Source organism: Schistocerca cancellata, chromosome 1 (genome assembly GCF_023864275.1).
Source record: "Schistocerca cancellata isolate TAMUIC-IGC-003103 chromosome 1, iqSchCanc2.1, whole genome shotgun sequence".
In the NCBI taxonomy this organism is placed as follows: domain Eukaryota; kingdom Metazoa; phylum Arthropoda; class Insecta; order Orthoptera; family Acrididae; genus Schistocerca; species Schistocerca cancellata.
In genome coordinates, this window is record NC_064626.1 from 106,274,559 (window position 1) to 106,292,142 (window position 17,584).

At 46.2% G+C, this 17,584-nt stretch overlaps 1 protein-coding gene across 1 annotated transcript in view; it reads right to left on the bottom strand.

The window, feature by feature from the left end:
- LOC126166505 (tyrosine-protein phosphatase non-receptor type 23-like) overlaps positions 1–12,343 on the bottom strand; it is an 87,708-nt gene extending 75,365 nt beyond the window's left edge. The window contains exon 1 of the mRNA XM_049920408.1: positions 12,289–12,343. Within this exon, the coding sequence (XP_049776365.1) occupies positions 12,289–12,306 (18 nt within the window). The 5' untranslated portion in view covers positions 12,307–12,343. The remainder of the gene's footprint in view (positions 1–12,288) is intronic.
- Between the last annotated feature and the right edge of the window lie 5,241 nt (positions 12,344–17,584).

The following is a 17,584-nucleotide window of genomic DNA, read 5'->3' on the forward strand; positions in this document are numbered from 1 at the left end:
CAGAAAATACCGAGCGATATGACGAACTGATTCGGGAGAATCAGAATGAAATACCTGCCCGACCAACCAGATTTAGAGGTTGGTTTCATACTTCATTTAAGTCAAGTTACGTGTCACGAGAAGAAATGAGAGCGTATAATGACATAAATATGGAATCATACGTTACGATCAAATGGTGTGGAGAGATATCAAGCGTTCATCCTCATATTAACTCCTGGTACAATGCGTACACGCCGGCAGTGTATCACTCCGCTCAACTGCAAAACGGTAAAACCAAACTGAAAATCACACTTAAAGAATGTGAAGTGCCACTTCAGTAATATTCATAAAAAATATACTTGACTGTATACAATAACGAAATACTATTCCACTGAGGCATAGATGTTAAGACATGATCACACGTAATCTCGTATTAAGATATGTCAAAAATAAATAAAGGTAACGCGTTTGACTGGCTACCAAAGACTCTCTTACTTAGTCGCAGATACGTACATCAGATTCGTACCAGGTGAAACTGGAAAAGGCTGGTGTGGAACGTACGAAATGTAGACAAGTTACCGATGAAGGACGTGCAGCAACCAGCAGAAATTTATTTCAGTATACGTTACCAGTTTCAGACGTCATCCACCCATCCACGGAGGGAGCATATTTATTTCATGACATAAAATAAATAGAAGGTCTAACATTTGTTGTAGCCGGCCGCGGTGGCCGAGCGGTTCTAGGCGCTACAGTCTGGAACCGCGCGACCGCTACGGTTGCAGGTTCGAATCCTGCTTCGGGCATGGATGTGTGTGATGTCCTTAGGTTAGTTAGGTTTAAGTAGTTCTAAGTCCTAGGGGACTGATGACCTCAGATGTTAAGTCCCATAGTGCTCAGAGTTATTTGAACCATTTGTTGTATGTTTATGAAGGAAACACAATGTGAATTTTCGCTAGATGGTTGCCGTAATTTCTGAAGGACTGGTTTAGCGGTGCGAGATTGTGTCACTTGGAGCGTGTGTAATGAATAATGATGGCATGTGTTTCGAGAAGTGTTCTCGGCAGCCTTAATACTCCATCACTTTTCGGTCGTGCATCCGGGATAGCATTACTTCGTCTTCTGATATTTCTGTTGATACCGTATCTTCAAAGTGAGTCGGTGAAAGGAGTAAAACCACTTGACATATTACTGTAGCGTAAATACGCGTGCAGCAGAGATAACACTGTCGGAAACAAGAGCGTGTGTCACAGACAAAACTATGCGTCAAAAAACAACAATTGAAGAATTGAAATGGATACGTTCTAAGCGCCGCATGTGACATTTGTCAGGAGAATAAATAACCAATACATTTCTCCTTCCGCGAGAGCGCATTAAAATGTAATTCCTACCGGGTTTTTATGTGAAAACTCTTAAATAAAACGAACTTTATTAACATTCGACATCTTTATTTTTCATGTCTACATATTTATTTTTCAGCTTAGTCGTCCTTGCGACGAACCATTAGAGACGAGTTTGTTGACACCGTAACGGTAGTTTGTTTGACTTTATTGACGGAGCCACAACCTCGCCACTGCTCGCACTGCTTCGCCGTTATCAAAGGTGTTCTCTAAGTTTCGAAAATCGAATGGGGCCAAGTCGGAAATGCACATGGAGAATGATCGATAACTGTGAACCCAATGCGTCCTATTGTTGCAGACGTAGCAGCACTCGTGTCTCGTCTGGCATTATCATTCCGAAGGAGAGGGCGCTCCGTGCGTAAACGATCTCTCAGAATTCGAAACTGGATTACAGCACGCTGTTTCTCACGCACCGATACAGTTACGTTACACGCAGCCATATTACGCGCTACAATTGGGAGGCCCCCTAGAGCCAGAAGGCTGCAAATATGTATGTATTCAAGAAGAATAAAGATGTAGAATGTTAATGATGTTTCTTTTATTTAAAAATCCGTAAGAAATTTCACACAAAAAATTCGGAGGCTTTACTTTTCTGCACGCCCTCGTACTAACTGGTTTGTACACAAAAATATTGTTAAACTATTCAGACACCACAGGATTATGTTGCTGACCGTATCACTGCAAAAAATTAGACAAATTATGAAATAAGTACCTTATTAACAATGTTCTAAGTGCCATACCAGGAAAGTGATTGGTTGTAAGTGCCGATAAGAAAATTTTTACAAGTTGTTTTTCCAAAGAAGAAAACAGCAACCAGTCAGAGTTATTAATGCTATTTATTTAGACAAATAACGCCGTGATTGGTGTCGAACTGATAGGTTCATCTTCAGACGGCTGTTAACGTTTGTATTACATTTGTCGTTGTTTACACTAGTTGTTGGCTGTCTTGTTCCAACAACTAATGCAAACAACAACAAACGTAATATAAAAGTGAACAGCCGTAGCCCAAGCCGTAGCCGATAAAGGCGCTATTTGTGTAACTAAACAGCGTGTTTAACAGCGACTTGTATTTTATTCACAGTCACGCTCTCAGAAATGCCAGTTTTCGACAAACTGTAGGAAGAAAGTTTTTGTTCCAAGTGTCATTAATACTGAGGCACTGCGTTTTATTTGTGATAGTAAAAGTGCAAAAATTGAGCATTATTTGTTTAGGTAGTAGAATTGACGTCAACAAAAACTAATTCTCATATGTACTAAATATTGGAACTCCAGAGGGATGTACTTGGCACAAAGACGGTACATCAGCTATTAACGCATGTTTGAAAGACTTTTTCCTCGATTTGGCATCTGGATCAAATCTAGGGATATGAAGCGAGGTACCGAGAACACAACGGCACTGAAAACGCATTTGTGGAAAAATGGCGCTTACAACGTTTCCCATTTCCAGTCTTCAATTATTTCCATTGGCCATTCCACGGATGACGGGAAAGATATAATACTGGCCACAGCCTTATTCTGCTGGGAATCAATGGGCAAGGAAGTTGTGGAAGTACAATTATCACACGATCTGCTCAGCAGAGATGACAAATCATGCAAACTCCTCACTTCGGTGCTCTCAGAAGATTTTTTGTTGTGAGTCTTAGTTGGGTGGTATTGCAACACATGTCATCCATTTTAATAATTAGCCACAGTACACGTAAGCACTGCGGATTTGCTGACTCCGCGCTTGCTTTGTTAGACGCGTAGTTTTATCTACGATTGGCGCTCTTATTGTCGAGTGTTATCTCTGACGCACGTACATTTATTCCACAATATTTTGTCAAGTGGCTTTATCGCTGTCATCGACTCACCATGAAGATGGCAGGAAGGTTATCGACCGAAATATCTGAAGAAGAAGTCTTACTGTCCCCAATACACACCCGGAAGACAATGTAGTAACGAAAGCGGTTTCTAGGGCAGTCTTTGTTCGTGATACCTGGGACCCGAATACCTTGGAGCGGTAGGAGCCTTTTCACATATTTTGGTCCTGGGGAAAACGCCTTTGTCCAGCAGGTAGTGGCCGGGCTTGTTGACGCACGCCAACGAGTGGCACCACAAATATGGTTGTGTGTGGACCACATGGGTGCATTTATGAGTGCGGATTTGGCGGATACCTATAATACTATACGGCTAAAGCAGGGTCGCCAGTGTGCAAAATATGTTTGTAAAAAAAATGTTAATGATGTTGTGCAACGGCTGGAGCATTCGGAGAGGAGATATCCCTTGGGCCGTAAACAGAAGGAAAATGTAATCACATGGGAACATCTAGAACAAAATAAATCGTTCATTGAGCTACTTCTCGGCACATTCACAACAGAAAATCAAACACGTGTTAGTCTGTGGAATCAAATGAAGTATTCCTGTGTCACAGAAATGTGCCCCCTAGAATGATTCCATGGCTTCAATCTGGAGCTGTTCACAGCTGTGAAAATGTTGACCAAACTAATATTTAGTCAGACATAAGTATGAATGGGGAACGGTGGGAGACAGACGAATACTGTGGTTGATGAAGCAACCCGTAGCGTAATACCTACGCTGAATACTATTTGGACGATTGTTCTTGCGGGTCAACATAACACGATGATCTGTGGCATACGGATATTTACGGGAAATCGGTGCTGATTTCCGTAATCGTAAGGCGGCATATTTTCATAATGCGTCGCCTCAGCGGCACCACAAAGCCGTTACGGATGAGGATTCCGGCTCACAATGTTCATTAGGAGCGTTATGAAAATCTCTGGAAAGTTCTCTGCACTACGAATCCACTATCTGCTTGTTCACGACGTTCGATCCAGATAAAAGAAAGATCTGACGCAGAATTTCTTCAAATACAAGCTTCCACTGCTTCCTCTTGCACATTTGCCTTTCTCATTAAATTTAAATATTTGCGCATGAGCGTTGTGAAACAGTTTGTAAACAGTGAACATCGCAGTTAGAGACACGTTATGACAAGTCTCAGTGGCTTGGCGGAAAATGATGTGAGATATTGCATGTACGCAGATATGAAGAGCTGAGGATAGTATCGAACTATTCATAAATCTGACGGCTGTGCAATAATAAATAGGGAGAACATAAACTCTTTCGGAGATTACAAAAAATTATTTTTAAGGAACTATGCTAAATACAGCTATGTGGTTTGTAGCAAATAGTAGATTAACGTGTCAAGTTTTTATGGATATACGTTCTCAGATGTATGCGGTTTTTTGCAGATTAGTTGATAATCCGAAAAGAATTCATCAGTGAAACTGACATATATCCGGTCGTATCGGTATATATGGGGCAGCATCTGTACCCAATATGTTCCAAAACGCCGTTTACATCCGGTCGTATCGGTATATACGCAACAGCATGCGTGCCTAGTATATTCCAAGACGCCGCGGATTTATCTGGGTTCATTCCTATAGTTATATTGGTGATAAAAAGCCCTTGGGCTATGAACTATGAAACAGCCAACAGAAGGGTCGTCTTAGTGTCACCATGCTACAGTACAGGGGCAAAGTATATACTACGCCCTTCCTCCTGCTTTTGGCAAATGGAGCAAATCTGTTGCCTTTTGCATCTGATGTGGTCTCCGCTGCGCTCGACGGGTGATTGCGCCTCATGAATGATTCCTCCGAAAGACCCTATGTTTATTCTATATTTTTGCCGCCACTGGCGGGCCAAAACCCATCGAGGATTCCAAGTCGGCTAAATGCAGCAAATGGCTGAAATTTTTACGATAAATTCCCAAGATCCCGATCTCTAACAACTTTGGAAATGTTCTTCATATCTTTATCCGTTTCCGAGATACAGAAGTTCAAAGTTACCGTACTCGTAAAACTAAAATAAGCAAGTAAAATTCGCTGTGAAGCGAAAACGTAGTTTACACAGTGACATAGTACGGAGAAGTATTGTGTAAAGTGTCTCCATTGTCATCTGGCAACCCCGTGTTGCAGTACTGAAGCACATTCAAAATCGTTGTGCTTGTAAAATCTGGTCTTAAATATAAAATTAGTTTTGCGCTATTTCAATTTATCATAAGTAAACTATCTAAATTTTATTGACCAATAAATTTCTTTTCATATGAGTTACATGTCCTGCTGTAACAAGGGAAGGAAGGGAACTAGCAGAAAAATGCTTCTATCGGAGCGCAAAGAAGAAGAATACGTTTCTGCTTATTTAAAAGACTCAGACTGAGAAGTGGGGTACCAGCTGCCTTATTATACCTTCCTCAGCATCTAAAAATTATCCCAAACGTTTTGGCATGCAAACTTATTCGCGCTTTTTTAAACTTAGAGAGAAGAAGACAGTGGTAGTGGCAAAGAGACAAAAAAGTAATAAATAATGGACGATAGCAGACTGTGGTTGTGTTATACACTCCTGGAAATGGAAAAAAGAACACATTGACACCGGTGTGTCAGACCCACCATACTTGCTCCGGACACTGCGAGAGGGCTGTACAAGCAATGATCACACGCACGGCACAGCGGACACACCAGGAACCGCGGTGTTGACCGTCGAATGGCGCTAGCTGCGCAGCATTTGTACACCGCCGCCGTCAGTGTCAGCCAGTTTGCCGTGGCATACGGAGGTCCATCGCAGTCTTTAACACTGGTAGCATGCCGCGACAGCGTGGACGTGAACCGTATGTGCAGTTGACGGACTTTGAGCGAGGGCGTATAGTGGGCATGCGGGAGGCCGGGTGGACGTACCGCCGAATTGCTCAACATGTGGGGCGTGAGGTCTCCACAGTACATCGATGTTGTCGCCAGTGGTCGGCGGAAGGTGCACGTGCCCGTCGACCTGGGACCGGACCGCAGCGACGCACGGATGCACGCCAAGACCGTAGGAGCCTACGCAGTGCCGTAGGGGACCGCACCGCCACTTCCCAGCAAATTAGGGACACTGTTGCTCCTGGGGTATCGGCGAGGACCATTCGCAACCGTCTCCATGAAGCTGGGCTACGGTCCCGCACACCGTTAGGCCGTCTTCCGCTCACGCTCCAACATCGTGCAGCCCGCCTCCAGTGGTGTCGCGACAGGCGTGAATGGAGGGACGAATGGAGACGTGTCGTCTTCAGCGATGAGAGTCGCTTCTGCCTTGGTGCCAATGATGGTCGTATGCGTGTTTGGCGCCGTGCAGGTGAGCGCCACAATCAGGACTGCATACGACCGAGGCACACAGGGCCAACACCCGGCATCATGGTGTGGGGAGCGATCTCCTACACTGGCCGTACACCACTGGTGATCGTCGAGGGGACACTGAATAGTGCACGGTACATCCAAACCGTCATCGAACCCATCGTTCTACCATTCCTAGACCGGCAAGGGAACTTGCTGTTCCAACAGGACAATGCACGACCGCATGTATCCCGTGCCACCCAACGTGCTCTAGAAGGTGTAAGTCAACTACCCTGGCCAGCAAGATCTCCGGATCTGTCCCCCATTGAGCATGTTTGGGACTGGATGAAGCGTCGTCTCACGCGGTCTGCACGTCCAGCACGAACGCTGGTCCAACTGAGGCGCCAGGTGGAAATGGCATGGCAAGCCGTTCCACAGGACTACATCCAGCATCTCTACGATCGTCTCCATGGGAGAATAGCAGCCTGCATTGCTGCGAAAGGTGGATATACACTGTACTAGTGCCGACATTGTGCATGCTCTGTTGCCTGTGTCTATGTGCCTGTGGTTCTGTCAGTGTGATCATGTGATGTATCTGACCCCAGGAATGTGTCAATAAAGTTTCCCCTTCCTGGGACAATGAATTCACGGTGTTCTTATTTCAATTTCCAGGAGTGTAGAAAGGGCGAAGGAGACAATCGTAGTGTGAGAGAGAGGGACACAGTGGTAGTGGAGCGTAGCTGACGGTGATGGAACAGTGATAGCACAAGAGAGGAGGACACAGTGCCAGTGGGGGGTGGGATAAAGAGAATGAGGAAGTGGGTAACAGTCAGTGCCAGTGACGGACAGAGTATAATATGACAGTGACAGAGAGGAAGTGAGAGATAGTGACAATGAGAGGAGACAGCAGAAGAAGGAAGGAATGAGATATTAGCAACAAGAGAGAGCAAGACAGTTGGAGGAGACTGTAGTAGTAGGAGAGAATGAAAGGGACTGTGGCTGTAACACAGGAAACAATGACAGAGGAACACAAAGAGAGAATGCAGATAAGTTGGGCTGAATGAGTGAGTGAGAAAGGGCAACCGGGAGTGGCTGGGTATGACAGACCTACAGCGATGGACCAGTGGGTGTGAGTTACATTGAGAGGAGCTTGGAGTTTGAGTTGAGTTGCATGTTAAAAAAAGTCGCGATATGGTCGCATACCAGAATTCCTGGGAAGAAAATTTTAAAGGTGCTGAGGAAGGTACAATGAGGCAGCGGGTACCCCGCTTTTCAGTCAGAGTCTCTTCTATAAACAGGAACATATTTGGGTTTTTTGTGCTCCGATAGGAGCATTTTTCCCGTCGTTAAAAAATGTCTCCGACGAACCGCTTCATATCTTATCGTTCTGGTATTAATTATTGATTCTTGGCGCCAAGTACTGATTATCCTGGAAGACACAGTGCTTTCGATATCATACACACGTGAGTAATGCGTGTGTTGCAAACTTCTGCAGCGAAACAAACTGCACCGAGTTTGAAAATAATATGCCGTGGCAAATGAAAGTTTCCGCCAGACTGAAATTCGAACCCGGATCTTTTGTTTGTCGTGGGAAGTCACTGTAACATCTATCCTTTCAGAACACGTATCCCGCCTCTGCTGAAATTCCTTTCCTATGATTTCCGAGAACTACAACCAAAAATTAGTACTACCACCACTGGGAAATTGATATGGTGGAGGACCGCTGCTCACCCCGCCATAGGGGAAAGCGTTGAGTAAAACCTATGAAAAGATCCGTCCGTGTTCGAGTACCAGAGTGCAACAAATTTTCATTTATCACGACATATTCATTACATTACTGCCATTTCTGCTCAAATTTCACTGATACATTTCACGTCACGGATTTCGTACCTGTTGATGCCATTCATTACGTTTGAGTAAACGTAACTCGTTTGTGTGTACGCCACTATGACACGGTTAGCCATCGGTCGTACACCATGTTGCTTCCCCAGTGATGCTGTCCCACACGCTCGTGAGGCAACTTCCCGTTGTGGTGTTCTTCAGTAATAGCAGAAAACACCAGTGACACTAAAGGTAAAGAGTCACCTCTGGAACCGGACTTGCATGGCCATAAGATTAAGCAGACTGCTCGAAATAAGAGGGGATCTGGGTTCGTATCACAATCTTGCACAGAGTTTCATTTGTCACGACATATTTATTACATTGCAGGTTGAGCATCTCTGAATGGATTTCACTTCTATTATATCGTGTCATTCCATTTCATTGATGTTATTCAGTTCATTTCAGTGAATTCAGTTTATCTCGGGAACAGTTTAGCTCGAACAATGAGTATTCATAGACTGCATGATCGTCTGGAGAAAAAAATGTACAGTTACTGGTACTGGAAGTATGCTTAGTGCTCGTTCACTGAAACAGTCCTTTGTTTGTTACTGAACGTGATCACAATGTAAGACGTCCCATGTAGATAGTGTTTTTAGAACTTCAGTCGTCGTAATTTTCCGATTAATCTGTCGCATCCACTAATACGACCTTCACATGACGTCACGTGTCGGAGGTAATTGGCAGATACGAAAACTCTTCTTGCTATATATGGCAGTACCGTATAGAAATGGAACTGTTCGTGTTTCTAAACAGTTAACGCCGGCGAATGTAATAGTGTCTGATAATGTCTGTAGTGCTGTCACGCATAAGATTGGAAACGGAAGTAAGGGAGTGTGAAACTGGATTTGGCCGGTAAGGTGAAAAAACTTTTTTCCGTAAATTTTAATACCTTATCAGACCTTACGTGCAGTTTCAAGCGTTTATGAATCATAGCTTTTTGTGGTGCTTGAAACTAACTTTAGTTAAATATTCACACGTCGAAGAAACGGATGCACAGTTTCCGATAAGCTTTCGAAGAACCGTAACACTAATAACGTTAGAAGTCGCAGCTGCATACTGGACTACGACCCGGCTCTGGGGACATTTATTTCGGAGTATTGCTTTCCGGCTGAGTCTCCCGAGCAGTCGTCTCCTTTCACCCCTTCGAACAGAACTTGCCAGTAGTTGGAAGAAAGCACATGTCACACCCGTCTACAAGAAGGGCAACAGAAGCGAACCAGAAAACTAACATACAGTATCCTCTATATCCACCAGTAGAGTCTTATACGACATTGTGATCTGAGACGTAATGAGACATCTCGAGAAAAGTGACCTCTTTAGTGCCACCTGGCATGACTTTCCAGAATGTCCATCTGAAGCCTATCTCCCACTTTTCTCACATGACATTCCGAAAACCATGGATCAGCGACGTCAGGTAGATGCAGTATTTCTCGATTTAAAAAAAAAAAAAAAAGGAACATTTGGTTTAGTATCACATCTACACTTATTATCAGACGTAGGATCGTGTGGTGTATGAAGCAAAATTTCCCGATTGGACTGGGTAGGAAGCGTGCAGGAAGTTATCTCGGAGGAGAATTATCGGTAGATGTAAAGGTAAGTTCGGGTGTGCCACAGGGAAGTGTGTTGGGACGCTCGCCGTTCTTGTTGTATATCGATAGCGTTGCAGATAATATTAACAGTAAGCTCAGACTTTTGCAGTTATCTATAAGGAAGTACTCTCTGGAAAAAGCTGTAGAAATATTTGGTCGGATCTTGGTAACACTTCAAAGTGGTGCAAAAATTGTCAGCTTGCTCTAAGTGTTCAGAAATGTAAAATTGTGCACTTTACAAAATGAAAAAAAATGTAGCATCCTATGAATACAGTATCAACGAGGAGCGGTTGGAATTGGTTAACTCACACAAATACCAGGATGTAACACTATGCAGAGATATGAAATACGACGAGCAGATAGGCTCAGTTGTAGGTAAAGTAGGTAGCAGGCCCGCACGCGAGGTTGCTCAAGTGTGTGGAATCCGCATCAAATAGGAGTAACAGAGGATACTGAACATACACAGAGAGGTGGAGCACGAATGGTCGCAGGGCGTTTGACCGTGGCAGTGTGTCGCAGAGATGCTGAAGGAACTGAAACAGCAGATTCTTGAAGACAGACTCAAACTTAGCGAGAAAGCCTACTCACAAATTTAGAGAACCAGCTTTAAATAAAAAAATCTAGGACTATACTACAACCCCCTACGTTACCGATCACTTAAGGATAGTGAGGACCAGATTAGATCAATTACAGCATGCAGGGGGACATTTCTGCAGTCGTTCTTCTGGTGCTTCATGCGTTATGCGTTAACGGATCGGGAAGAAGCCCCAATAAGTGGTAGAATGGCCATGTACTTCACAGGCATTTGCGGAGTATGGATGTAGATTTAGATGTTTTAGGATAGAATATGAAACGGACGCACATCAACGATCTTGGTCTGTGATTCCATGCATCCGTCCTTTCACTTCTTTGTAAACAGGAATCTCGTGCACTCACGAGGGACTTATTTACTGCGCAAGAGATTTTCGATAACTGTGGGTTGTAATGAGATAGGAGAAAGAGTAAAAGAATGTCTTCAGCGTTACACCTATTAGGCAGCGATTAAATCTCTTTGGCGTATAGAATCCTCAGCAGGTGCTAGTCCTACAGCGTCAAGGGAGAAACTCGGCGAATTACGAAGGCAATTCGGAAAGTAAGGCCCGCTCGGTCGTGAAACGGAAACCACTGCGAAAATCAAAAATGTTTTATTTGCAACAGTTAGTGACACCTTCCAACTACTTCTCTACATAGTCGTAGCGTTGTATCAACTTTCCATTAGCCTCGTCATAGAAGGCAACCACCTGTGATTTCTGGCAATCCTGTACGCTGGTCTACAGCTCGTCGTCTGTGCCAAAATGTTATCTTCACAGTCAACGGTTTATGTGAAGAGCGACGAATCTGAGGGGCAGATAATTACAAGACGACGCTGTGCAGATTATATTTATATGTTTTGACGATACCATATGACTGGGTGTTGTGTGATGTCCTTAGGTTAGTTAGGTTTAAGTAGTTCTAAGTTCTAGGGGACTGATGACCATAGATGTTAAGTCCCATAGTGCTCAGAGCCATTTGCACCATTTTGACGATACCATTATGGCCTTATCACTTTAGGACATGGTGTAAAAAAGATCTGAGGATGGTCATTATGGACTGAAACCGGTCATCGTCTAAAGAATTGATATTGTGATCAAAGTTTGGAATAAAAAAACAAATTACAAGATGTATTGTAGGTGGTGAAACACTTCCCATCGAAAACGCTGCAGGAGTGTCTCCATAGCCCCTACTGAGTGCGGCCAAGAATTGTTGTGAAGAAGGGAACACGTGACAGTTATATTATGTGGGCTGCATGACATCAGGCGAAGTCTCACCTCAGGACCTCATAATTGTCGGCAGACACTATTTTATAGGCACTTTTCCGTGCTCACAGTGTGCTCAGAACTGAAAAGAGCGACCTGATGCGATCGACAGGCATCCTAGAGACACTAACCAACACATCTATGCAAAGCTTCATCAGTTTGTCACTGCAGTTTCCATTTTGCGCCCGATCGTGCCTTACTTTCCAAACAGCCCTCGTAGGTAGAGACATCAACGCACCTGCAGCCAAGTTGAGAACTATGAGCCGGTCTACCAGTCGTACTCGAATTGCTCAATCGCAAAACCATAGTTTCCGGTAGACAGGTATCGTGGTTCGAGTCTCGGTCCGGGAAGTAAGCTGCACTGGTCACATAGTTTTGGCTGGTGGACGGCCGCACTGTTAGTGACAGCAGAAGAGCCGCTGCTGGGGATGACGCTGCGGCGGCGGTGGCGGTGTACCAGGCTACTCACGTGTGTGGCGGGGACCATGTCGGCTGGCGGTGTGGCGGCGTCGGAGCAGCGGCGGTCAGCAGCGGCGGCGGCGGCGGGCCGCCCGTTTTATACGCGGGCGTGGCGCCGCGGCGGCGAAAGGCGCGGCCTTCCGCACCGGCCGGTTTCTTGCCCCACTTAATTGTCTTCTGGCGGTGGCGGGCCCGCCGAGGCACGCGCCCCTCGCCCCTGGGCTCTGGGTCCGCGCGGACCGCCTCCGCACCGGGGCGGATTTTGCTCGCACGCGTCACGCTATCACGTCTGCCTCCACCGAAGTCCGCCTCCGGTATCACACTTCGCCGCAGTACTTAAGGTCAACGAAGTGTTGTTGTTTTGGTCGTCATCCCAAAGATTGGTTTGATGCAGCTCTCCATGTTACGCTATCCTATTTAAGCCTCTTCATTTCTGCATAGCTACCGCAATCTACCTCCATTAGAACCTGCTTACTCTAAACATCTCTTGGTCTCCCACTTTTTTACACCTCACACTTGCTTCTCTTAGGAAACTGACAACTCCTTGCCGCCACACGATGTGTCCTATCAACTGGTCCCTTCTTTTAGTCAATGCTTTTCAGTACCTACTCATCTGTTACTCGATCTACACTACTGGCCATTAAAATTGCTGCACCAGGAAGAAATGCAGATGATAAACGCGTATTCATTGGAGAAATATATTACACTAGAACTTACATGTGATTACATTTTCACGCAATTTGGGTGCATAGATCCTGGGAAATCAGTACCTAGAACCCGTAATAACGGCCTTGATACGTCTGGGCATTGAGTCAAACAGAGCTTGGATGGCGTGTACAGGTACAGCTGCCCATGTAGCTTCAACACGATACCACTGTTCATCAAGAGTAGTGACTGGTGTATTGTGACGAGTCAGTTGCTCGGCCACCATTGACCAGACGTTTTCAGTTCGTGAGAGATCTGGACAATGTGCAGTCCAGGGCAGCAGTCGAACATTTTCTGTATCCAGAAAGGCCCGTACAGGACCAGTAACATGCGGTCGTGCATTATCCTGCTGAAATGTAGGGTTTCGCAGGAATCGAATGAAGGGTAGAGCCACGCATCGTAACACATCTGAAATGTAACGTCCACTGTTCAAAGTGCCGTCAATGCGAACAAGAGGTGACCGAGACGTGTAATCAATGCCACCCCATACCACCACGCCGTCGCCAAACACGGATGTGACCATCATGATGCTGTAAACAGAACCCGGATTCGTCCAAAAAAATGACGTTTTGCCATTCGTACACCCAGGTTCGTCGTTGAGTACACCATTGCAGGCGCTCCTGTCTCTGATGCAGCGTCAAGGGTAACCGCAGCCATGGTCTCCGAGCTGATAGTCCATGCTGCTGCAAACGTCGTCGAACTGTTCGTCCAGATGATTGTTGTCTTGCAAACGTCCCAATCTGTTGACTCAGGGATTGAGACGTGGCTGCACGATCCGTTACAGCCATGCGTATAAGATGCCTGTCATCTCGACTGCTAGTGATACGAGGCAGTTGGGATCTAGCACGGCGTTCCGTATTACCCTCCTGAACCCACCGATTCCATATTCTGCTAACAATCATTGGATCTTGACTAACGCGAGCACTAATGTCACGATACGATAAACCGCAATCGCGATAGGCTATAATCCGACCTTTATCAAAGTCGGAAACGTGATGGTACGCATTTCTCCTCCTTACACGAGGCATCACAACAACGTTTCACCAGGCAACGCCGGTCAACTGCAGTTTGTGTATGAGAAATCGGTTGGAAACTTTCCTCAAGTCAGCACGTTGTAGGTGTCGCCACCGGCGCCAACCTTGTGTGAATGCTCTGAAAAGCTAATCATTTACATATCACAGCATCTTCTTCCTGTCGGTTAAATTTCGCGTCTGTAGCACGTCATCTTCGTGGTGTAGCAATTTTAATGGCCAGTAGTGTACCTATCTACACTCCTGGAAATGGAAAAAAGAACACATTGACACCGGTGTGTCAGACCCACCATACTTGCTCCGGACACTGCGAGAGGGCTGTACAAGCAATGATCACACGTACGGCACAGCGGACACACCAGGAACCGCGGTGTTGGCCGTCGAATGGCGCTAGCTGCGGAGCATTTGTGCACCGCCGCCGTCAGTGTCAGCCAGTTTCCCGTGGCATACGGAGCTCCATCGCAGTCTTTAACACTGGTAGCATGCCGCGACAGCGTGGATGTGAACCGTATGTGCAGTTGACGGACGGAGCATTTGTGCACCGCCGCCGTCAGTGTCAGCCAGTTTCCCGTGGCATACGGAGCTCCATCGCAGTCTTTAACACTGGTAGCATGCCGCGACAGCGTGGATGTGAACCGTATGTGCAGTTGACGGGCGTATAGTGGGCATGCAGGAGGCCGGGTGGACGTACCGCCGAATTGCTCAACACGTGGGGCGTGAGGCCTCCACAGTACATCGATGTTGTCGCCAGTGGTCGGCGGAAGGTGCACGTGCCCGTCGACCTGGGACCGGACCGCAGCGACGCACGGATGCACGCCAAGACCGTAGGATCCTACGCAGTGCCGTAGGGGACCGCACCGCCACTTCCCAGCAAATTAGGGACACTGTTGCTCCTGGGGTATCGGCGACGACCATTCGCAACCGTCTCCATGAAGCTGGGCTACGGTCCCGCACACCGTTAGGCCGTCTTCCGCTCACGCCCCAATATCGTGCAGCCCGCCTCCAGTGGTGTCGCGACAGGCGTGAATGGAGGGACGAATGGAGACGTGTCGTCTTCAGCGATGAGAGTCGCTTCTGCCTTGGTGCCAATGATGGTCGTATGCGTGTTTGGCGCCGTGCAGGTGAGCGCCACAATCAGGACTGCATACGACCGAGGCACACAGGGCCAACACCCGGTATCATGGTGTGGGGAGCGATCTCCTACACTGGCCGTACACCACTGGTGATCGTCGAGGGGACACTGAATAGTGCACGGTACATCCAAACCGTCCTCGAACCCATCGTTCTACCATTCCTAGACCAGCAAGGGAACTTGCTGTTCCAACAGGACAATGCACGTCCGCATGTATCCCGTGCCACCCAACGTGCTCTAGAAGGTGTAAGTCAACTACCCTGGCCAGCAAGATCTCCGGATCTGTCCCCCATTGAGCATGTTTGGGACTGGATGAAGCGTCGTCTCACGCGGTCTGCACGTCCAGCACGAACGCTGGTCCAACTGAGGCGCCAGGTGGAAATGGCATGGCAAGCCGTTCCACAGGACTACATCCAGCATCTCTACGATCGTCTCCATGGGAGAATAGCAGCCTGCATTGCTGCGAAAGGTGGATATACACTGTACTAGTGCCGACATTGTGCATGCTCTGTTGCCTGTGTCTATGTGCCTGTTGTTCTGTCAGTGTGATCATGTGATGTATCTGACCCCAGGAATGTGTCAATAAAGTTTCCCCTTCCTGGGACAATGAATTCACGGTGTTCTTATTTCAATTTCCAGGAGTGTAATTTTCAGCAGTATTCTATCGGGCGCCGTTTCAACAGCCATTATTTTCTTGTCTGAACTGCTTATTGTTCACGCTTCACTTCCGTACAAGACTACAATGCAGACAAATATAATTTCTTTATAAATACGAGGGCCACTCCAAAAGAAACGCACACTATTTTTTTTTAATCCGTCTTTTAGTCTACATGTTTGAAAGTTTTACAGTGTGTAGATACATCCTTTAGGAACAATATTTTCATTTCGCCACATAATTTCCATCCCTCTCAACTGCCTTACGCCATCTTGGAACCAGCGCCTGTATACCCGCACAGTAAAATTCTGGACCAACCTGTTGGAGCCGCTGTTTGGCAGCGTGCACAAGGGAGTCATCATCTTCAAACCTTGTTCCACGAAGAGAGTCTTTCAGTTTCCCAAAGAGATGATAGTCACGTGGAGCCAGGTCAGGACTGTAAGGCGGGTATTTCAGTGTTGTCCATCCGAGTTTTGTGGTCGCTTCCATTGTTTTTTGACTGAAAGGTGGCCATGCATTGTCATGCAACAGCAAAACATCCTGCTTTTGCTGATGTGGTCGAACACGACTCAGTCGAGCTTGAAGTTTCTTCAGTGTCGTCATATATGCATCAGAATTTATGGTGGTTCCACTAGGCATGATGTCCACAAGCAAGAGTCCTTCGGAATAGAAAAACACCGTAGCCATAGCTTTTCCAGCAGAAGGTGAGCTTTTGAGGTTTTTTTTTTCTTGGGTGAATTTGCATGATGCCACTCCATTGATTGCCTCTTCGTCTCTGGTGGTAAATGATGGAGCCATGTTTCATCACCTGTCACAATTCTTCCAAAAAATTCATCTCCACCATTCTCATACTGTCCCAAAGGTTGGCTGCATACCGTTTTTCTTGTTTCTTTGTGAGCCACTGTCAACATCCTGGGAGCCCACCTGGCACAAACCTTTTCTAACGCCAACACTTTCAGTATTCTACAAACACTTCCTTCGCCTATCCCAACGTAGCGTGACAATTCGTTCACTGTGATACGTCTGTCAGCAGTCACCAATTCGTTAACTCTCTGCACATTGTCTGGAGTGTGTGCAGTACGAGGCCTGCCGCTGCGAGGACAATCCTCAATATTGCCGTGCTCGCTTTCATCACGTAACCTGCTTGCCCCCCTACTAATTGTACTGCGATCAACAGCAGCATCTCCATACACCTTTATCAACTTCTTATGGGTGTTTCTCACTGTCTCATTTTCACAGCACAGGAATTCTATGACAGCACGTTGCTTCCGACGAACAAGTGTAGCAGCCATCTTGAAGACGACCTGTGACGGCGCCACCTTTGCGGCTGGTCCCGGCGGAGGTTCGAGTCCTCCCTCGGGCATGGGTGTCTGTGTTTGTCCTTAGGATAATTTAGGTTAAGTAGTGTGTAAGCTTAGGGACTGATGACCTTAGCAGTTAAGTCCCATAAGATTTCACACACATCTGAACATTTGAACTGCGCCACTCACGGGGACAGATTGAACTAAGTTTGAAAACATGCGGGTAGGATGTATCTACACACTGTAAAACTTTCACACATGCAGAATGAAAATTGTATTTTTACAAAAATAGTGTGCATTTCTGTTGGAGTGACCCTCGTACTTTTCTCCCAATCACGAATGTCATTAGCTCTTGAACCAGAGTTTGGTGGGGTGTGAACCCCAATGTTCTGTTGACGGTATTGTAGGGCGTTAAATAGGCGCAGGACTGAAGATCGTTGCAAGGTGTATGGGAATGCCAGCATGAAGCATATCTGTGAATC